We start from the raw sequence: 22,876 nt of genomic DNA on the forward strand, positions 1-22,876 counted from the left end.
TGGTGTAACTATCTTGTGACACGTTCCCTCAGCGCCTTGTGTTATTCCTTTGACTGTAGATCCTGTCACTTCATTGTCACTTTCTCCAGATGTTTCTGTACTTGTAGTGATAGTTATTGACAACAGTTCTCATTGAAGTTCTTGGGAAGCTGTGTTCTGTATGTGAACTGGTTGTTCTTCAGTATGCTCAGACTGCTCAGTATAGTCTACCTGATTTTCTTCTGTTTGTAAAAAAGAATGTTCTGTATATGAGGGATTCTGTAGGGCTCTTTCTGCATGCTGTACAAAGCCATATGATGTGATTGGCTTTAAACGTTGGAGCATTTCCTTCTGTTCTTTTTTTGTTTTCATTTACTAGCACCACTTTTATATCGCTTACTCATTATTTTCACAAAAGTCAAATTTAAATATTATTGTGATTCACAATGATATAAAATTATCCTCCCTTGTTTTCAAAATGCACACTGTAATGATAGCCAGTGATCTGAGCACTTGTATTGCTCCATAGGTGACATTATCATTTGATTTTGAGTAGCTTTAAAGCAGGTGTCAGGAAACTTTTTCAGCAGGGGGCCAGTCCACTGTCCCTCAGACCTTGTGGGGGGACGGACTATATTTTGAAGGGGGGGGGAATGAACGAATTCCTATGCCCCACAAATAACCCAGAGATGCATTTTCAATAAAAAGGACACATTCTACTCATGTAAAAACATGCTGATTCCCAGACCGTCCGCAGGCCGGATTTCGAAGGCGATTAGGCCAGATCTGGCCCCCGGGCCTTAGTTTGCCTAGCCATACTTTAAAGCCTCCATGAACTTTATTAAACAGTAAGTAGGCACCTGTGTAACTGTTATGCAGTCATAGACTGATATATCATGTGTTTAATGTTGCTAAGCAACTGAGCCTAGGTAGTAAAATTTGCCTTTTTTTTAATGGCAAGAGTCCAAGTCCTCCCCAGATTATGAGGCTTTGGGCTATAGCCCACTCAGACTGCATGTAATTCTGGCACTGTTTTCAACTACGGTTTAATATGATGTGTGAACCAGACCAAAGTCTCATTTAGATAGCTCTCAATGCCAGCATTTCTCACACTTGTCTTAGAAATTTTATACATTTCCCAAGGTGTTACATATTGTACAGAAGCCATTTTGTAGCACTGCTCTCGGAAATCCAAATCAGCTATAGATCAATATTCTCCAAATTATGAACAATTTCCCCCTCTCCCCTCCCTTCTATTTTAATATGAAAGTATTAATTGAGGTACCAGTTTCGGGCAAGAATGGTCTTTCCCGAACCCTTTACTTAGGCATTCATGAGTGCTGTGGCATAGATTTATATTACAGGTAAAATACCATTTTGTTTTTTGGCTTTGGGATAAGAACAGCTTGCAGCAATGATGGAGCATCCATAGCTCAGTGGTAGAGCATGTACTTCACATAGAAAGGGTCCTATGTTCAGTACCTGGCAGCTCCAATTAAAAGGATCTCATAGTAGGTGATGGGACAGACCTCTTCTGAAACTGTGGAGAGCTGCTGCCAGTCAGAGTAGACAGTACAGTGGTGCCCCGCTAGACGAATGCCTCGCTAGACGAAAGGCATTCGCTAGTGAAAGGCTGCCTCACAAGACGAATTTTCCTATGGGCTTGCCTCGCAAGACTAATTTTTTTCCGTCAAACCGCTATTCTCCCGTTGGTGCTTTGCAAGACGAAAAATTCACTATACGGCAGCACTCGCAGAACGAATTATTTTCGTCTTGCGAGGCACCACTGTACTGTACTACAGGTATAAGAATAAATAGTCTGACCAGTTAAAAGGTTTCCTAAATCTGTGCTAACATTTGATGTGTGAATAAATGCCTTGAAGGGCTTTCTTCAACCTACTGAAACAGCAAGTAACAAGATCCCTGGAATCTCTGTAGCCCTCCAGATGTTGGTGGACTAAAGCTTCCATCATCCTTGGCAACTGTTGTATAGGATAACATGTTGATAGACATTTAACGTGGGCTTAAATTATGTCCAGGCCTGATATTCAAAGTAGATTGCTTATGTACCCATCAGAACTGAGCATATAGCAAAATTTTGGTGCCTGTGTCAGGGTGTAGGCTGTTTCCTCTTGCTCTGGGCCTTTTCACCATTTTCAGTTTTGTTACTTTTAGTTGTTGGTTATTGTTGTTTGAGGTTCTTAAACCAATTATTTGCTCTGGGCAAGATCTGAACGGTCTCATCACTTCTGTATAATCCTAATGTTGTCAGCTGTAAAATGAGATGGCTACTAATTTCAGTTTGTATGCTATTTGTGAAAGTTTTTATCGGAGAAGGAGAGGAAGTTACAGTGGGAGTTATATACAGTGGTGCCTCGCTAGACGAAAATAATTCATTCTGCGAGTGCCTTCGTCTAGCGATTTTTTCGTCTAGCGAAGCACCAAGGCAGAAAGCAGTTTTCGTGCCGGAATTTTTTTTTCCCCGTCTTGCGAGGCAGCCCCATTGACTTTTTCGTCTTGCGGGGCAGCCTTCCGCTAGCGAATGCCTTTCGTCTAGCGAGTTTTTCGTCTAGCGAGGCATTCGTCTAGCGGGGCACCACTGTACCAGGCATAGGGAGCAGCATGGTAGAAGGCAGAAGTGGGAGAATGTAGCCAAAGCAGTAGTAACCTGATGATTCGTATGGAAACTTCATTTGTTTTGGGCAAACATACCATGTTTCTACAATGCTATTAACAAGAATGTTGATTTTGATTTCAGTAGGGGTTTTTTTAAAGTTGAATTTTTTTAAGTAAGAGGAAAATGTGGTTAAAGATGTATAAATATTCATCATGCCCTACCTGTCTATTATCCCAGTCAATTTCCACCCCATATTCCAAGCATTTTAATGTCATGAACACGGAACTGATCCAGTTGCCTGCTGCATCGTCCACACTCCTTCCTGTTAGTAGTCATCCTGTGAGCTGAGAGCTTCACTTGCTAGACAACATGCATTTTGGGACCAGCTTTACTAGCCCCTTAGTTTTGTTTAAAAAGTAGAGTTGGAGCCAAATATTTACTCAGTTATGCATTAATAATTTGTTTACTAATTTATTTTTAACTGGCATTTTCCTTCAGGGATTCTACAAATGAAACTACTGCACATTCAGATGCTGGTAGTGAACTGGAAGAAACTGAACTGAAGGGGAAAAGAAAACGCGGTCGTCCTGGCAGACCTCCAGTATGCCACTTATTTTTTCTTTGAATACCTGTTTTAAGACTGTTCTTGCATTTCATTTTCTTAATTTCCACATGAAGTTTTCTTTACATATTAATCTGTATGAAAGCTTGCCATGTAATTGGTAAACAAGTAGTATTGGATGCTTTAGTGCAGCAGAAAGCCAGCTTGTAAGAGAAGTTAACCTTTCATATTTTGTTTTGTGTCACATAAATATTATTTTAAGTATTCAAGCAGGTTTGATATGCAAAATGTTTGGAAAATACTTTTTTTTTCAAAATATAATGTTTGCAAAATATATTAAGATTGTTTTCTGAAAACTGCAAGAAAATATTTTGCTTTTGCTGGGTGAATTGTTTACTAAGGTTAAAAACAGTGTGGCACGCCAGCATCTTGCAAGTGGATTTCTGCTTATGCTTATGTTCCTCTCCTCCACTCTGCAGTCTCTTGCATGCCCCCCAGATCTGTTCTGGAGCAGTGGGCTGTCAGGCAGAGAGGGAATGCAAGAGGCTATGTGGAAAGGAGAGGCAGAAGAAATTGCATTTCACAAGTGGAAATCTGTTGCACAGTTAGTTGGGTATTATTGGATGTCACCTATAGCATAATTCATGTTGCTTAATTATTATAATAAACCTGTTATGGAAGATTTGGTTTCTCAGTTGTGCAGGAATGCTAGAAAATGGTTCTTAGTTAAAGGGTCTCTAGAGCACGATTAAATCAGCTATGCAGATAAACCTTTACTCTCATGAATCCTAGGCTGCTCTTGCTACTTTCAGTCTTTGCTACTCTTTTAGGTTCTTATAAATTTCCTCATGTTTCATCACCCTCTCTCTTCTTTAACACTTTTTTTTCCTGAGCTTTTTTCTGGCACATGGGTGGCTTATTGCAAGCTTTACATGCTCCTGGAAGCCAGATTTGTAGTAGTGTGATGTTGAATTCCACCTTCTGTGTCTGCTATGTACATTTCAAGATTAAATACTTATTTCAAATTAACAAATTAGTGTGTATGGTAGTGTGCCTACCTTTGTAGTGTGGAAAATTGCATTTGTTTGTTTTAGGGGCGGAGCAGAGAAGCTTTAATTGTCAGTGGAGAATGCAACCCCTTTAAAGACTGTTTGTGTCATGGAATATCTGACTTATTTTGAAATGCAATTTGGGATTGGGACTTGTTTCTTGCACTATAATCTTTAGAAGCTAATTTACATTTTTTTGGCATTGAATATTACAGACTGTGTAATGTGCTGAGTTTTTAATATTGCAAGCAGCTACTTTTCTTTGACTTCTGTATGCACTACAGGCACACACACAAGTTACGGTTGCTCTCAGCATCCTGATATATGTGCGCCCAGTGTACATAATGACTTTGTTTAAAAAGTCATGTAGTTACTTCAAACGTATATGCTGTGATTTCATTATTTGGTCTTTAAATTGTTTTAATTTGCGTGGTTTAAATTGGTTTAAATTGACATTAAAATTTCTATAGTAAGGCATGTCAGCATGTGCCTTGATAAGAGCTAAGCAAATGTACTCAGTACTTGCTGGAATAGCAGTTAATACAGCCAAAGTTGAGTGCTTCTAAGTCTGATACTGTGTGCTGAAGTCTGATTCTGTCCTGTCCCCGTCCCCCGTCCCCCCCCCCGGTTAATTGTAATAATGTAGTCTGAATTATAAAAGTGTTATTCAAAATGCCTACCCCTTGTTAAGGGAAAGAGCAAAGTTTGCTTGTTAGCAGAAGGGAAAACAGATACTTCTTTCATTTGCATTTAAATTAGTAGCTGATCAGGAGTTAACTAAGTTTTACATGACCTAGAGTCTGCCCTACGTCTGAATAGATGCAATTAGTGCAAGAACCCAACAGTCTCAAAGTATCAGTATACAGTTCAACTTGAGACAACTGTTTTTTTCTATAATGGTGGTATTAAACTGGCTTAGAAGTATAAGTTTGTGTAAGAAAAAAATCCAGGACTCTAGAAGATGACCCTGTTGTTTAGTTATCACTTCTAAAATATGACACACGACACTCTGAAGATGCTTACTGTGCATGTTTTAAAGACTTTCCTAAAGAGCAGACTTTGGTGGGCAGTTGTTTATAACTATTGGTTCAGTCCATTTGCATTAGAATGTCTTGATGTAATCATTTTATTGTTTACACAATATTGCACACAGCGCAGGGAGAGGTCTGGTGCAATTAGTGCCAATAATAAATGTCATTGAAGAAGTCAGCTCAGTGCTTAAATCTTACTTGACTTAAGAGACGTGACGTGTGTGTTTCCAATTAAAATACACTCAGTGTTTGGTAATAAAAGTTGGAGATGAGAAATAAAGTAATTTCAGTTGCTAGCATTCATGCATGCACTGTTAACATTGAAATAATATAAAATAATGCAACTCCCCCCCCCCCTTTGCAACACATGTATTATGCAACATGTATGTTATTTTAGTGAATACAGGCATTGTATTTGGCAATGTTTGACAAAAATAGAAACAGAAAATCTGGTTACCGCTGGAAATTCTCAGGCTCTACTGCCAGTAATGGTTAAACAGAGAAGAGAGAGATGCCATACAGACCTTTAGAAAGACTCTGAGGGCTTACCGTATTTTTTCGTGTATAAGACTAGGTTTTTTAACCAAAAAACTAGGTTTAAAATTGGGACTCGTCTTATACATGGGTGGTGCTGAGGGATGTTTTCTTAATTTGGAGTTCCCAAAAATAGAGGGTGTCATATACACAGGGGTGTCTTATAGACAGAAAAATATGGGTTTTGTTTCAGGAAGCTTATACATAATGTATATTTTTTGCTACATTGCTCTGTGAAATTACTTTGGTAAATTGGTTTTTATATTCTGTGGTGGGTGGGTGTTACTGCTGACTAGTTTGTGTACATGTAGAAATTATTTAGAATTAATACTGTGGGTTAAACCACAGAGTGTAGGGCTTGCTGATCAGAAGGTCGGCGGTTCGAATCCCCACGATGGGGTGAGCTCCCGTTGCTCGGTCCCAGTTCCTACCCACCTAGCAGTTCGAAAGCACCTCAAAGTGCAAGTAGATAAATAGGGACCGCTCCAGCGGGAAGATAAACGGCGTTTCCGTGCGCTGCTCTGGTTCGCTAGAAGCGGCTTAGTCATGCTGGCCACATGACCCGGAAGCTGTCTGCAGACAAAGGCCGGCTCCCTCGGCCTATAGAGTGAGATGAGCGCTGCAACCCCAGAGTCGGACATGACTGGACCTGATGGTCAGGGGTCCCTTTACCTTTACTTTGTATTACTGTTGCATTTCTAAGTTTTTATTATGTAATCTGCCTTGAGAGCTTGGAAAGACAGCCTATAAATTTTCAAAAGAAACCAATGAAATAATATAGAAGTCCCACATTTTCAGATATGTGTTCCTGGCAAACATCCCATAAAGGCTTTTGCCAGATCATCCCTTCCCAATTTCACCTTCTAATTTGGAGATCCTCACCTCACCCTCCAAAACAAAAATGTGTATGAATGATACAGAGACTAAAATGAGTAAAATGGGAGAATTTAATTATCATATGACAGCATGTAACAAGGCAAGTGATACTGTATCTAGACTTTGAATGCTCCTTTGCGTAACAGAAATCCTGAATATCTGGCCAGTGGTCAGCCTTTAAGCCTTTTGGGAGGAAACATCAGCTTAGTGATAGAGCATATCCTTTTCATGCAAAGGTTGCAAGTTCAATCTCTACTGCCTCCAGTTAGAAATGAGATAGTAGGTGATTGGAAGAGCTTATTTGAACTTAAAAATCAGCTACAAAGGTAGCTCTCTTGGTTTATAAGGGAGGGAAAATCCAAAATCCGCTGGGTGATACCTTTATTAGGGCTAACCAAAATGCCGCAAAAGCGTGGAAAGCATTAAAAAAGAATATTAAAACATAACTTTTACTGATGATAAAAACATATAAAATACCCAAAATATTCTGTATACATGCCCAGACGAAAAACTCGCTAGGAACAGCATTCGCTAGCGGAAGGCTGCCCTGCAAGACGAAAAAGTCAATGGGGCTGCCTCGCAAGACGAATTTTTTTTTAAGCAAAAACTAGCGGTTTGCATTGGTGCTTCGCAAGACGAAAAATTGCTCTACAAAGACACTCGCAGAACGAATTATTTTCGTCTAGCGAGGCACCACTGTACACTGATTGGAAACTTGCAATTCAACAACCAGCAGAGAAACAGCTTCTTCACACTGTGAGCTTTCAAATAGGAAAATATGCAGTGCAAAATGCTTCTTTCAGACTTTCAGAGGGAGGAAGCAAAGAAGTAATACATTTACTTATTTCACATGAATCTTTTACAAGTTAGCTGGGAACAAATCCTTTGTATTGGAAATCTTGTCCATACTGATAACAACAAGAAATTTCCTGAATAAATATTGGGGTGAAGATAGTGATGAGTAAGGCTGCTTGTCTTTGAACTCTGTGGCCTGTTCAGGTGCTGGTTTGTTTTTATTTTGAATAGTCAATTGATTCAGCAGTGTTAATTGCAGCATACAAACAAGGAGCCCATCTGTTTTACTTTTACATGGGATTAAAATCATGTATTTTAATTGGAGTGAATCTTGTTTATTGGAAGGCTAGTTATGTATTATTAAATTCACAGTTTTTCGACAGCTGGCTTAGTTTGTTCTGAATTGTTGGTCTTTGAGTGACAAGGCAGAGCAAAGTTTGCGATTTTTGCAGGTGTTGTGAATGGATTGGAAGTAACAAGGCTTAAAGTGAAGAATAGCAAGCAGAATGAGTCAGGGGCCCAAAGAAATGGAGGCAGGGATATTGATGGAAAACAGAACTCAGAATGTTTAAGAGGTCTGAGTTGGATATTTGTTACTCATGAGCTGGAGTAACTGAAAACAATGTATCCTAATGAAAAATGCTCAGTAACTTTGATAACCCTTCCCGCACTTATTATATGCATGTACTTTAAACTGCAGTTTAAATAAACACACTCTTTTAATAGAGCATAAGGAAGGAAATTATGTATTGAATATATGTAACTATCTTGCTGTATTTTGTTATGCTGAAATGTAGTCTTCGCATACTTGATACATATACTTGCAATTGTAAGTGCTATCAGATACTTAGACCAAACACTCTACTGCCACCACTCTGTGAGAGGCTTTCATCAGATAAATAATATCCAAGGGAATATCCTTTTCTGTGTTTCAGTCAGCATGGAATTGGATTGGTTAGAAATACAAAAGGGAGGGAGAATAAAAGTATTTCAAACTGAAACAAGAAAAAGTAATGTTCAAACTGAAAAGAAGCATGACAAAAATAACTATACCATTTATAACAAAGAATACATTTGCTATACCCAGGGTATAAGGAATGGCAGGAGCATATAAATGTTTGGAGACGAAAAACAATATCTGCTGATAGATTGTATATGTATGCTGGCATGTTTGCACACAAGATTGCTTGATGGCTTTAAAAAATGAGGGGGTATATGGTATATATGAATATTGCAATAAAATGGTGGAGAAAAAAGCTCATGTTTAGAGCAATATACAGTGGTACCTCCAGTTGCGGACAGGATCCACTCCGGAGCTCCAGTCAGATCCCAAGGTTTCTGCAACCGGAGGGACCATTTCTGCGCATGCGCACGGTATGGTAGAGTGCTTCTGCTCATACGCACGGGGCGAAACACTTCCGGGCTTGCCACTTTTGCAACCCGAAGTTTACGTTACCCAAGGGTAACGTAAGCCGAGGTGCTACTGTATATTCCACCTGAAACCCCCAACGTGTCCACAATCAGGTCATTGATGAGGAAGATCTTATTCATAGCCAACCTGGCATTCAAAATCAACAGCTGCAGACCCAAGGGCTGGCTGATAAGACAGCCACAGTTCCCTAGGTTGGAGTGGGGGCTGGTACATGACACACAGTCACTAACTGCTTGTGCTGTGTGTCCCTTACTAGGCCTTTTTTAAAAGAATTCAAATTTGTGAAAATTGACCACATCCACTTTTATACCTTAGGACCTCTACACCTCAGCCACACAGCAACTTTGACATGCAGCCCCCAGAGAGTTGACCATAAAAAGGTTAGCCACCCCAATGTAGAGTCTGAATCAGGTCTGCTAATCTGAATTGCTTTTATTGTGTATTTTGTGGTTTTTATCTTGTATTTTTATGTTGTAAACCGTCCTGAAACCTACGGATGAAAAGCAGTATACAAATTTAATAAGTAAATAATAAATTGAGTCAGTCTGTGAAAGGCAGTATGAATATAAGGTGTATTGCAAGGGTGTGAAACCTACTGCCTGCTTAATGATTAGGTCAACCAGGCCTCCCAGCCAAATCACACCTATCTGCAGTTAAAAGCATGAAAGTTGCTTTTGGCAGGCATCTCTGATCAGCTGATCAATGGTGCTTGAAAAGCCCCAAGTGCATCATGTTCCAGGCACCTGACTATTAGTTGATTGACAATGATTTGGAAGTGCTGCTCAATGCGCTTTTGCAATATTCCTTTGGATACCACTTAAAAATTTCATATAGTGTTATACAAGTTTTTTAAATACATGAATGTTCTGTTTTTTAAAGGAGAATTTTTTTTCCTCTTCAAAGGAAGCAGTTCGTATTCAAAGCCCTTCCCCAGCACTATAAACTGTTGTCTCTGGAGAGGGGGAAATAATTCCACTTTTAGGAGCATTTATCACTCGGCAGAGACTTCTAAGGGCTTGTCCCTAACTGACAATGAGCTGGCTGTCAACTAATGGGAGCCTCTTTGAAGGCATGCTCCCAGGGCTAATAAACTGCTTGGCACTAAAAGCATGTCTTTAAAGAAAGTTGTTCTAAACAACAATTAGCTAACCAGCAGTTATACTAACCTTCTTTGAGCTTTGACAGGTGTCAGTCACCTGACTATAACATCAGGTGATTGACAGGTGTGTGATCCTGCCCACCTCCAGAAGTTGGCCTGTGGGAGATGGGAGTGGGTAAGGATCGAGCCTGGCAGCTGGATCCAGTTCCTTACCCCTAGTTTATTGATAAGCTACCTACACAGTAGAGACACAAGTTGTGCAGACCTTGCCTATATTTTGGCACCACTTGCCTTGCTCTTTAAAGTCAGCTGTTAACCAATTATGATAGAAATAATGGCACAAAAAGTAGAATTTGTCTTTGATAAATTTGGTATTTCACAGATTGTGCTTGGCTGGTTCAGGGCTGAAGTACATAATGTGCATCACTTGATTTATGATAACTGCCAGCTGCTGAATGGACAGTAGATTATGCAATCCAGTTTTATTGAAGATAATTGTTTTTGAGGAGGTGTAAAATTCTGCCACATGTTATATGTGGGTCCATTCGCACATGCAAGGCATCACTTAATGCATGGGTCACCAATCTTTTTAGACCAGTGGGCACATTTTGGTTTTTTAGAGAGTGCTGTAAATTCTAGTCATAAAATGGCTGCCATGGGAGGCATGGCATAAAATCAGAGAGAATACTGTCATAGTGAAGCTTTTCGCGTGATTGCATTTCCATACTGGAAAAGACAAGCTGTTTAATTTCTGCCTGTCGTACAGCTACTAAAGGCACACAAACCCCATTTTCCCCCAATGACAAGCCTCAGCCAAAGTCTAGGTTGCCGTCCTATACCCACTTACCTGGGAGTGAGCCCCATTAAACACAAATAGATGTCTGAGGAGACATGTATCCTGTTGTACTGTAGGTTAATTATACAATGAATTCTTAATAACTCCCTAGTCTTTAGCTCCTGCACAACAGAGTTTTTATATTTTGCATTTGTGTGTGTTTGTCTTGTTTAATAATATTTGCAGAAAATAACTTCTAGGAACTACCTGATCTCAAACAAATCCACCACAGAAAAGATGCACCCTGGCTGCTTGGGGCAGAAGTACTACTACAGAGTTTTCAAGAACTAAAATATGACAGTAGCAGGAAAAGAAAGTAGCAGGAAGAAACGGCAGTTGTTTGAACCCCAGGGATTCCTATTGCCTGGTGTCCAAAACAACTCACTTATCAATTACAGGTTTGACTTACTGACAAGTAGAAGCAGCCAGATTGGCTCATTTCAAAGAAATTGCTTAGATAGGGTACCTGCATGCTTTGCTTCATAGCTTTGTTTTTAGGAGGGCTAGACACCTTCTTTAAAAAAGAGTAGTACCCCAAAAGTTCAGTGTCTGGGGTCTCTGCCAATGAAGGCATTTACAGGCACCATGGCATCAATGGTCACTGTACTGATGACTCTAATTTAATGTTTCAGTCATCAGTCTTTTAAATTTTATTGCTTTCACTGTGCTAGGCATCATGCAGATTACAAATCAAAGCAGGCAAGTCCTACCAATATTTCATATTACAACAAAATAAGATAACAAGATGGGGGGTGGGAAGGGGAAAAGAAAATTTTAAAGTATCAACATGAACAGAAAATTATCGCATTTGTCAGACAGCAACAAAGTGCTGATTTCCATGTATTAAAAATGCTGTCAACAGCAGAAAGCCGAAGAACAAGCTTGTGAGTAGGGAGGGAATGGCAGGAATAGAGAGGAGTTGGAGCATGTAATGGTTAAGAAGTAAAGATTCAATCTATGTTAAGTGCAGGATTGAATAGGCAGCCAATGTGAGGTACAGGAAAGAGGAGAGAGATTATCATTGCAAGACCTGGGAAAGGTTGGCAATGCTCCAGAATTAACAAATCAAAGGCTGAAGGTGAGAAACTGGAAAACTTGCCCAAAATACAAGAATCAATGTGTGAAATTAAGCCTGACCTGGAGTTTGGCAGTATTCTTAGAAAAAAACTGAACAAATCTTAGAAACATTATAAGGAAACAACAAGATTTAGCACTAGAATGAATCTGACCAGGAAAAGACAGTGTTGAACCTAAAATAAGAGGAAAACTAGAAGGTGAAGAGAAACATTGTCAATATCTTTAGAAAGTGAGACATTAGAATTAGGTGAAATAAATAGTAATTCTGTCAGTAGTCTATTGCTCAAGTTCATACAGAATGGCCAGGCTATGATTTGGCTGTCAAAAACCTTGATGTCAGCTTGCAGGCTCCCTCCCTCCCTCTGAAGTCAATTTGCAAAATATAGTTTGTCAGCTTTGATCTCTTGTGACATCCAAATTGCCAAACCATGCTTATGGCTATTACTCTACCTACAGAAGTGCCACACAGATGAAAATCAAAATCAGACAGACTAGATCTAACACATGGTTTGGCAAGATATTACAGGAAACTGAGTAAAATACAGGGATGAGAACTTGATGTAACTTGAGAAGATTTGGTAAGAGTGAGGAAAAAATGTTAACTGAATGAAAGTAACATTACTGCCAAAATAATAATTGAAACTGGGGGAGAGTGAAGGGGAAATTTGAGATGGATGTGTCTGAAGCAGGGAATTAAAAGCATATACTTTGGAGAAAAAGCAGAAGCATAAACTCTAGAAGGAAAAAAATAGGTAGAAGGGCAGAAAGAAAATCAGCATAGGAAAGAGAGGTACCATAGACCAGGGGTCAGCAAACTTTTTCAGCAGGGGGCCGGTCCACTGTCCCTCAGTCCTTGTGGGGGGCCGGACTATATTTTGGAAAAAAAAAAATGAACGAATTCCTATGCCCCACAAAAAACCCAGAGATGCATTTTAAATAAAAGGGCACATTCTACTCATGTAAAAACAAGCAGGCCCCACAAAAGACCCAGATGTGCATTTTAAATAAAAGGACACATTCTACTCATGTAAAAACACGCTGATTCCCAGACCATCTGCAGGCCGCATTTAGAAGGCGATTGGGCCGCATCCTGCCCCCGGGCCTTAGTTTGGGGACTCCTGCCATAGACTTTTGGTTGCCTTGGGGCTCAGTTGGAGATACCTTAAGCTGGTAGTTTGACCAACATGACAGAGAGCAAACAGTAAAGAGATTTAAAAATACCCCAGCTACCTAAGCACCTGAGTAGGCTTGTCTGAACAAAAATGTTTTTAGCAGACACTGAAAAGTTCTTATGCCAGAGGACCACGTGTTCACATTGCAAAGCAAAGTTTGCTTTGCATTTCAGACGTGAGGATGTAAAATGGGCATGCTTGCAAGTGGTTGGTGCAAATGCCATTGGATAACTACTTGCACCTCATCTATAGTGATGAGGACTTAATAGAAACAGAAGTATATATCAGGATTTTTATTTCTAAGTTGAAAACAGCCCCTTCATGGACGGAAGAGGGGTTTTGGGTTGTTTTTTGCTCACGGAACCTTTGAAGCAATGCCAGGATAAACTATTCATTGTATTGATTATAACATGGGTTGGCAAACTAAGGTCTCCAGGCCAGATCAGACCCAATTGCCTTCTGGATCCGGCCCATGGACGGACTGGGAATCTCCACCTGGATCTCCAGCATGCACATTCTTTCCCTCTCCCTCCCTCACACAGCGCCACCACCTACTCCTCCCTCCCTCCTCCCAGCTTCTTCCCGCCCTGCCTAGAGGAGGAAGGGGACTGGGCTTTGTTGGTACCAGCAGCAGCAGCGCTCAAGTGGCCATTTTAAGCAGCCCCTCTTCGGAGCCCTTTCGCGTGCTGCTGATCGTCCCTCTGCCGCCGCTAGCCCCAGCCGTTCACAAGACACAGATAAGCAGCCACCAGGGCTCATGGTGCTCTTGCATCATTCCCCCCAAAATATAGTCCAGCCCCCCACAAGGTCTGAGGGACAGTGGCCCCCCTGCTGAAAAAGTTTGCTGACCCCTGGATTATAATATCCCTGTTTGTTTTTCTATTCTACTTTTTGGGTTTTGTAGCTGGAAATAAGGCCATAATACATGACCAAAATGTTCAACTCGAGTTTTGTAGCCTTCTCCCAATTTTCATTTTTAAACTTTGTGATCATGGGCGTTAGCTACCTAAACAAATTTAAAGTAGTGCCTCTTTACAAAGTACTTCATGGTTAGTGGAAATGTTGAACTGGGAGAACTATCTACTGTGTGGCATTCCTTTCATTCATACATATATCCATCCAGGTTTTTTAAGGGAGCAACCAACCAGGGTTGTTGAGCTTTCTGCAAAATAGCTTCTCCTCTTCGCTGTGCTGCCTGCTGCCTCTGGTGTGCAGCCGCTACACTATAGAGGTGCCAGAACTCAGTTCCAGTGAGTTAAGGCTTGAAAGAAGCCCTGCATCTATCCATCCATCCTGCTCTTCTGAGATGAGCAAAGCTGCTTATGAAAATAATAATAAAATACATATTATATATGTTTAAATCTAATGGCTTTGATCCAGAGCTAAGCATGTCAAAGGATTGGCAGAAACAGACTTTCCTTGTCCTGCTTCTCTCCCTCAGAACTTCCTCCCAAGAGCTAGAACTAAAGAATAGGGAACCCTGTTATTCTTTGGTGAGGAGGGCTGGAAAGGAATGGGGATTTCTCAAAAATTAGGAGGCGATGCTTTGTGTGAGAAGCTGCCTCACCAGGGATCCCTGCCATACTCATTCCATTCTATAAGTCCCTCTGACCCTTGAAAGAAGTTTTTTTTTGGAGATTGAGGAGCTAGCAGCAGGAGCAAAAGTCAAGTTCTGTCAGCCACGTTTGGCATGTTTATCTCTGGATCCAGCCCTGTGAACTTAAGGTAAGCAATTGGTTTGTCATGTTTTGCTAATGTCTTGAGATTTTTTCCCCTTTGAAATATAAAGCCATATAGAAGGGAAATGAATAATGAAGATGCATATTTAAAATGCACTGTTTTTCTTGCTGATAATTCAAAACTCTGGACTCTCCGTAATACAACTTTAAGTATAAGGAACTGAATGATATAAAGACATCAAAGTTCTTTCTCCTGCTCTTCTGTTTCCCAGTCTGCCAATAAGAAGCCTCGAAAGACTCCAGCAGAAAAATTCCGTTCTGAAACTGGAATAAGAGGAACAGGTCGAGGAAGAGCTAATGGTCACCCACAGCAAAATGGAGAAGGGGAACCTGTCACTTTGTTTGAGGTGGTGAAGTTGGGCAAAAGTGCTATGCAGGTAAAATTATGGGTGCCTGTTGCAGGCTCTGTTAAATTTTAAAAACTAGATTTAGAACCCTAGTACATTTCCAGAAAAGTATTCTGGTAGTTGGCACCACAAAGTACTTGAAGGAACAGCTGGGTAAATTCCCAGTAAGGAAACACATTGACCAAGTGCAACTATAGTGGCTTTATGCGAGAGGGTGGGGTGGGGTTATCTTGATTATATGGGAATAGGGAATCTCAATTAGTAATGAGTTTTAAAGGTATTCTTAAGAGATGATTCCTTTTTGTTACCAGATTACTGGTTGTAAACCAGTATTTGTAACTTACTATTGTTTTCTATTGAGTCCCTCCAAGTATGTATTTATATCTTAAATAAATAACAAATTCTGTGATTGTTGGCATTCACTGCAGTTCTTAAATAATTATTTCAAACAATTAAAAAAAAGGTTGTGAAGGACTTTTTTTTATTCCAAACCAAATTAAAATGTACCGTGGGGTAGTTAAATGTACCCAAACAAGCCCATGTTATCTAAGTCTATTTCCTTAGATTAGTTTTTGTTTGAAAACCCCCATGGGACTTTTTAAAGAATCCCAATTTATTCTATTGGCACAAAAAGTACCCCAAACACAGGAATTAGTATGAAATTTCAGGGAATACTTTTTGTCACAGCCGTTTTTTTAAATTGTATGAGAAAAAAGCAACTTGCAATGGTAAATGGCTGAACTTCAGGGATGTTATTTACTACTGTGTAGGTGACTGTATTGTGGGTCTACATATGTGTAGACCAGATTTTAGACAAAATCATTGGATGAAACTATCAACATTTTGAGATACAGGTGGGTAGCCGTGTTGGTCTGCCATAGTCAAAACAAAATCGAAAATTCTTTCTAGTAGCACCTTAGAGACCAACTGAGTTTGTTCCTGGTATGAGCTTTCGTGTGCATGCACGTGTATCTATATATATATACACGAAATATATATTTCGTGTGCATGCACGTGTGTGTATCTGAAGAAGTGTGCATGCACACGAAAGCTCATACCAGGAACAAACTCAGTTGGTCTCTAAGGTGCTACTAGAAAGAATTTTCGATTTTGTTTTAACATTTTGAGAGTACAGTAGAGGTGGGGTAGTAATAGCTAAGGTACACAGCAACTGAGGGCTAGTGTACACAGTCTTCCTAAGGAAAAGAGCAGCTGAATATACGTTTGAGGCAGCTGTGCAGACATATCAAAATTAATAGGTGGGCATGCCACATTTGAAGAGATACTATTAGGCCATAATATACTTTCATTAACTTATCCAAAATGCTCAATCCGCCAAATAATGGGAAACCTTTTAAATTTGACACTTGGACTCAAAATACTGTGTGCACAGTAGTAAAAAAATAGTTGCTCTATATATGAGCTACAGTTTTAGTATATGTGTGTTGAAGCAGACACTGTGGGATATGGTTTTGATCAGTAGGTTGTCCAGTTTCTCTGTGTGATGGAAGAAAGACTAAGGATGATATCCAACCCAGTCATTCTCAGAGCAGACACATCAATGACTTGAGTTGGATATCATCTAAACACACTTCCTGAAATAAGATTGCTTCCCCCCTCCTTTCTTTGAGTTACTGCTGACAAATTAGAACTATTCCTCACATTAGTTCTGCATGCTTATAATTTTTATTGTAATTCTCTGAAGTCTGACCTAAATGAAATTAACTGGATTCCTTGTGTACACTCAAATTTATACCCCCCAAGAGTTGACTATGGATAAATGTGGCCTTTGAACTGAGAGGGTTAGCTCTCTTCCCCTCTTGCAAGGGGTTCTGTTTATACAGATGGGATGTCATTTGCACTTTTTGAAGAAAACAACTAAAAGGTTTTTTAAATAAGAAGTTCTGATATGAATATCTGAATATACCTTCTCTTTTATTGACAGTCTGTAGTGGATGACTGGATTGAATCATATAAACAAGATAGGGACATAGCACTTCTGGATTTAATCAACTTCTTCATCCAGTGTTCAGGATGCCGAGGTACAGATAAATGATAAGAGTTTTATAAAACTGTTCTAAATCTGTATAACTCATCATCCAATGTGTTTCTTGAAGGGGGAATATAATATGTGGTGTGTTACCTAAAACCTGGATAGATAACTTGTATATTACAGTATGTATTCATGTGTTTTCCTGTATGAACACATCTATACAGAGAATGGTAATAAATAAGCAAGATGTTTGAAAGAATAATCAAGCTTAGGTATTAACGCTTAGGTACCTGGTAAATATATAAGAGCTTTATTTAACTAGAATTGAGCTGCCGTATTTTGTAATTTTCTTTCTCCATAGTTAAGAAACTTGTTCTTCAAAGTTAAAGAACTAATGTATTTTAAAGGGCATGGAAAAGAATATGGAATGAGGTATTTTCATATTTGTGGTTATGTAGCCAAAGTTACACCACCACTGCACAAGAGAATTATTAGCAGATTAGTGGCAACCCAGAGATTGTCAAATGTTTTAAAAAAAACACCTTTTAGTAAAACCCAACAACAGGGGTAACAACAACAACATCATCAACAACAACAACAACAATGCCCTCTAAGAGGTCAATGACACGGAATCTTGTGTGAGCAACAGTTGTGAGGAAACTGATGTTTTGGTGGGAAGGGGGAATGGAGTGCTTTGAAAGAAAGGAAAAAGTGACACATAAGATATAAAAATGTCACAGTAGAACTGTTTCATCGTCTAGATATGCCATTTTCTGGTCTGAACTGAGAAGCTATTTTAAAATGTCCCCAGGGATGGAACAGAGTTTTTAATGCAAGTTTTTAATGTAGCTAGGACTGAACCCAGTCCTCCATATCCCCAAATGGGCCACTGAGGGTTGACCCTGCTCAGTGGGCAGACTACCGAGTGACTGTTGGGGGCGGAGAAGGAAAACTAGGATAGTGTGGATGGAATGGTTGGAAAACTAAACAGAAGCACTTCAACGTTGCAAGAGTTTTGTGGCAAAATCACATTTGTCTTTTGTTAATTACTGTTCATTCATATGACAGACAAATCAGCATATTTAGATAACTCTGATGTAACCAATAAGGGTCAGGAGCTTTTCCAGAGTCCCAACATTAAAGGTTTTTTTTTTAATCTGCATTTCAAAGTCAAAAGAGAATCACAGTCTCTTGTAGTTTAATTATTATCCTGAGAATGTGCATCCACGTGCATTATAAACAATTCACTCTTGGAACATACAATTTTCTTGAAGGTTCCTGGTATTTTTCTTTTCCCCATTTACAATGTCTTGTAATTTTACAAGTGATGGTTTTATTATTTCATGTGTTTTGTTCTCTTCTTCCCTTCCTTCCTCAACACATTAGCTGAGTTTGTCATGCTGCTTCACATGCCAATAAAACCAGGTTTTATGGCATACTATATTTTGAACAATGTAGATTTAAATCATTTTAATTCAGAAGCTTCAGAATTCTCAGCAATATTAGCTGAGCTAAAATTATCTGGTTGAAGCTAGGGCTGTAACAATCTGCCTGCTTTATTAAGTCTCTTTGTTGTTTTCGTTTTGTGTTTTAAACTGCCTGGCCCTTTTTCAGAAGTAAAGGAAAATACAGTTATCCAAGCATTGTTCTATTTTGTTGAATTATATGACTGAAAGCATACTGAATAAGATCCAGTATGGGGGAGAATCATAATTACAGTAAATCTATATGTCATTCTATAAACTAATCTTAAATCTAGGCCATTATCTTTTGGCTAGTATTCTCAGATAGTTTCTGATTCCAGTGTCTGGTAAAGGGACACCACTGTATCTACAATACTTCACTTGGAATTAATTCTTTTGCTTTGCTGGAAATATGTCAAGCCAGCAATCAATGAATAATTGTTTGATTATTGATCCTATTATTGCTTTTCTATTATTGATAGCTGGTCTTGCTACTAATATTTGAACATTAATAATTGTCCTGTATTATTTAAAAATAATAATACAGTTTTACCTAGGACAATTAGTCACTTTTATGGTTCTCCAAGTTATGTAGCACTAATACAGACTTGGAAAGCGAGAAATTACATAAATTTGAATTCTTAGAAGCCAGACACTTAACTCACAGCTAATTTAATACAACCAAGCTCATGTTCAGAGAAAGGTCATTGCAAGACTGCATTTTACCCAGACAAAATCATTTTTGTAAGGAATATGACTTTTAAAACATTTTATTAAGAAATCCCAGTGGAATAAGACAGGAGCAAACACCTGGAACCAGATAAAGCTAATAACTGAGGATATGAAAACATGATGGCTGTCACATGATTTTATACCCATTATAGTATACTCACTTTGCTTAAGGGTAAGCACTGTGGTGGTGTTCTGTGTGGTTTTCTGTGTGATGTTCATACATTGCTGATTGGTTTTTGAGACTAGCACATGTTGGACATAGAGAAAAGCCCACAGAAGGGAATTGGCAGAAACTGACTTTGCTGTTTCTCCTTCCCTAGCACCCCATCCAGTCTCCAACTCCTGTTGAATGGAGTGAGTTGTGGTGTAGGGGGAAGGGGGATTCCTCTCTCCCCCAAATCAGTCACAGGTATCTTCCATGAGGAAGGGGCAGGGAAATCTGCTTCTGCTAGCCCCCTACTGCAAACCTCTGCAAAATCTGGCCCAGAGCCGTCCCAAATGGGCTCAAACCCAGAGAGTGTAATATGTGATTTGTTTGTTCAGAGGGGACTCTGGGACTGCCAATACTGTACTGTATAAGCAAAGCAATGAGCTAGATATGTGCAGCCCCTACACATGTTTGGCTGACATAGGACTGAAATGTTTAAATCTAGTTTTAGAAACATGACTGACCCATACATGTTAATTTTTGTTTTAAAATTATAGCACAAAAGTGCACCGCCCACAGGACTAGTGTTGTATTTTTACTGTTGCAATGCAACTGCAGTTATTTTCTCCTCACATTTATCCTCCACGATTCCTGTTCTGTCAAGGTAACCAGAACTTCCGAATGTTTAGGAATATCAGTTGATATTCTAATCCTAGTGTCTTTCAATGGTAAATATAGAATGCTGGGCAGATTGCCAGGCTATAAATAGTGATCGCCAAGTCAAAGGAGAATATGTAAATGGAGGACTAGGCAAACCAGAAAAACAAAACAAAAAAAGCCTCACAAAATGATGGCGATAATTTTTTTTAGTAAGATTTTTATTGAAGATTTTTCATAATACAGTAAGATAAAATAAACTAATAAAAACAAAAAGAAAAACAGAGACAAAGAGAAAAGAAAACACCAAAGGAAGACAGAAAGAAAAAAAGAGGAAAAATAAAAAGGACTTCCAATTTTCCATCTGTCAGTTACATAAAAGAAATCATTCAAAATATTAACTCTAGAATGACATCCAACTGATCTATTTTTTTGTTAGGTAATATTTTCCAAATCTTTCAACCCAGGTGTCTTAAGATTAATTCATTTTCTGTTTTACACAAAAAGTCCAAAAGGGGTTCTCTAATTATTGTTATTAATAAATCTAACGTTTCTCTAATTGAATATATCAGCTTTGTCTTCAATAAATTCAACAACCATTCCTCCATATTAAACAATAATAAGTCTTTCAATCTTTATTTCATAATTATTTTCTTACTTTATATTCATTGGCACCCAGTGCCATATCTTCCATTCCCATTTCCTGCTGTATTTGCTGTGGTTTTACATTCAGATTTTTTTTTTAAATGTCCCTTTCATTTACACTTCTTCTATTCTTTTTCCAAGAAAAGTGCCAGAGGTTTGGTAGGTTTCCCCCCTAAATTCACTCCAAGATGTGCACAGAGTCCTTTATCTCTGCCAGCTCAGAATGTCTCTAGACTTCTCCATCCATCCATGGCTTCATCATTAATATTAAACTCTAAGCAGACAAAATGTGAGAGCCTGTTAAGAAAGTTCAGCATTTATAGTTACTCAATTTGCTTTTGTGTGCACTTCTATTGTGCTCAAGCAAAGTCCCCCCCCCCATTTATTCTAATTAGGGCTGTGTCTTGAGCAGTGCTAGCATCCACATCCAGGCTCTTCCAGTTAAGAGGTTTCATATTTGTCCAAATAAGCACATACCGGGGAAAGTTTGGGACTGCTTGCATGAAGAAAATGCCTTGTGTGACCCATGCCTTACTACTTATATTAATGAAATAGGTCTAACCTTCCTTGTGTGTTTACATTGCTGGTCCTAACTTGTCAGGTCACAGAAATGTTCCTTTGTTTTTGATGTTACAGGGGAAAAGAGGGCAGAAAATGTATGTTTTATTAAACGATTGTTACTTGACCATTTCCTTTCTTTATACAGTGGTGCCCCGCTAGACGAAAATAATTCGTTCTGCGAAAATTTTCGTCTAGCGGGTTTTTCGTCTTGCGGAGCGGCAATGACAGCCGCGCTCCGCAAAACGGGAAAAAAAAAAAGACGAAAATTTTTCGTCTTGCGAGGCAGCCCCATAGACTTTTCCGTCTTGCGGGGCAGCCTTCCGCTAGACGAATGCCTTCGTCTAGCGAGTTTTTCGTCTTGCGAGGCATTCGTCTAGCGGGGTACCACTGTATTATGGCAGATTTTGATGCTATAGAAATCTGGTTGGCTCTTTTCTATCTGCAGAACTCATGTGTGGGAAGCTAAATTAGTGAATTTGGACAGACATTTGTACTGAAACATCACTTGGCTATATTTTTCTGCACATGTAACTTCAAAAATCTTGATATTAAACTTTCTGTCATCATGATTGTCATCTACTGTCTGGGATGATACTCCTTGACTATTTGCTTCCAGCTTCCAGGGCCAAGAGAGATACATTATTGCATATGCCTTCCATTGTTAACTGCTTTTCTCTCTGGTCCTTTAATGTGGTGCTAAGGCAGCTCCCTAAGATTTTAAGGACTTAAGTTCAATTCCCCTTGAGTTTATTTTAATTAATATGTTTCTGAGTGCATATTTTCTCAGAAGATTATCAGATTTGTGTGCTCTGTCTATGGAACCAAAGTGGTGCCAGTTCTAGGACTTAATGACAAATTAAAAACTGACAAATCACTGGGCATCCATCCAAGACTTCTCAAAGAACCCCAGTGTGAAATTGCTGACCTTCTTCCAAAAATAAGTAACATCTCTAAGATAGCTTCTATAATTGAAGACTGGAAAGTGGCCAATGAAACATCAATTTTTTTAAAAGAAAGAAAGAAAGAAATGCAGGAGAGATCTGGAAAATTACAGGTCAATTTGCTTAACATCTATTCTTGTAAAAACTAGTAGCAAGCATTGTTAAAGATAGAATTATCAAGCATGTAGAAGATTGAGTTTCAGAAGCAGAACCAGCATGACTTCTGCAAGGATAAGTCCTAAGAGTTGTTGTTTTTTTGAGAGGGTCAACAAGCATATATTAGAGGTGATCCAGTCACATTTCAAAAAAACTAGTCATGGGAAAGGAGAGGATGTTCTCTTGTGGATCAGTAATAGGTTAAGCCACATGAAGCAGAGTGATTATTATTATTATTTATTGAATATATATACTGCCCTGTTTGGCCAAACTGCGGGAGGTAGTGAAAGATAGGCGTGCCTGGCGTGCTCTGGTCCATGGAGTCATGAAGAGTTGGACACGACTGAACGACTGGACAAAAACATACGGCCCTATACCCAGATGTAGATATGAGTCCTCCAAGTATCAGTATTCAGACTTGCTCTTGTTAACTTAA

At 39.1% G+C, this 22,876-nt stretch overlaps 1 protein-coding gene across 2 annotated transcripts in view; it reads left to right on the top strand.

Moving 5' to 3' along the window:
• Positions 1 to 22,876, top strand: part of STAG1 (stromal antigen 1) — a 112,080-nt gene that overhangs the window by 50,610 nt on the left and 38,594 nt on the right. Inside the window, exons 3-5 of one of the 2 annotated variants that reach the window (XM_033150065.1) lie at positions 3,095 to 3,197; positions 15,010 to 15,174; positions 17,090 to 17,186. In XM_033150065.1, the coding sequence (XP_033005956.1) occupies positions 3,095 to 3,197; positions 15,010 to 15,174; positions 17,090 to 17,186 (365 nt within the window). The remainder of the gene's footprint in view (positions 1 to 3,094; positions 3,198 to 15,009; positions 15,175 to 17,089; positions 17,187 to 22,876) is intronic. The other variant, XM_033150066.1, reaches the window with a different exon arrangement.

The sequence above is a fragment of the Lacerta agilis genome, chromosome 5 (assembly GCF_009819535.1).
Source record: "Lacerta agilis isolate rLacAgi1 chromosome 5, rLacAgi1.pri, whole genome shotgun sequence".
NCBI classification, from domain to species: Eukaryota; Metazoa; Chordata; class Lepidosauria; order Squamata; family Lacertidae; genus Lacerta; species Lacerta agilis.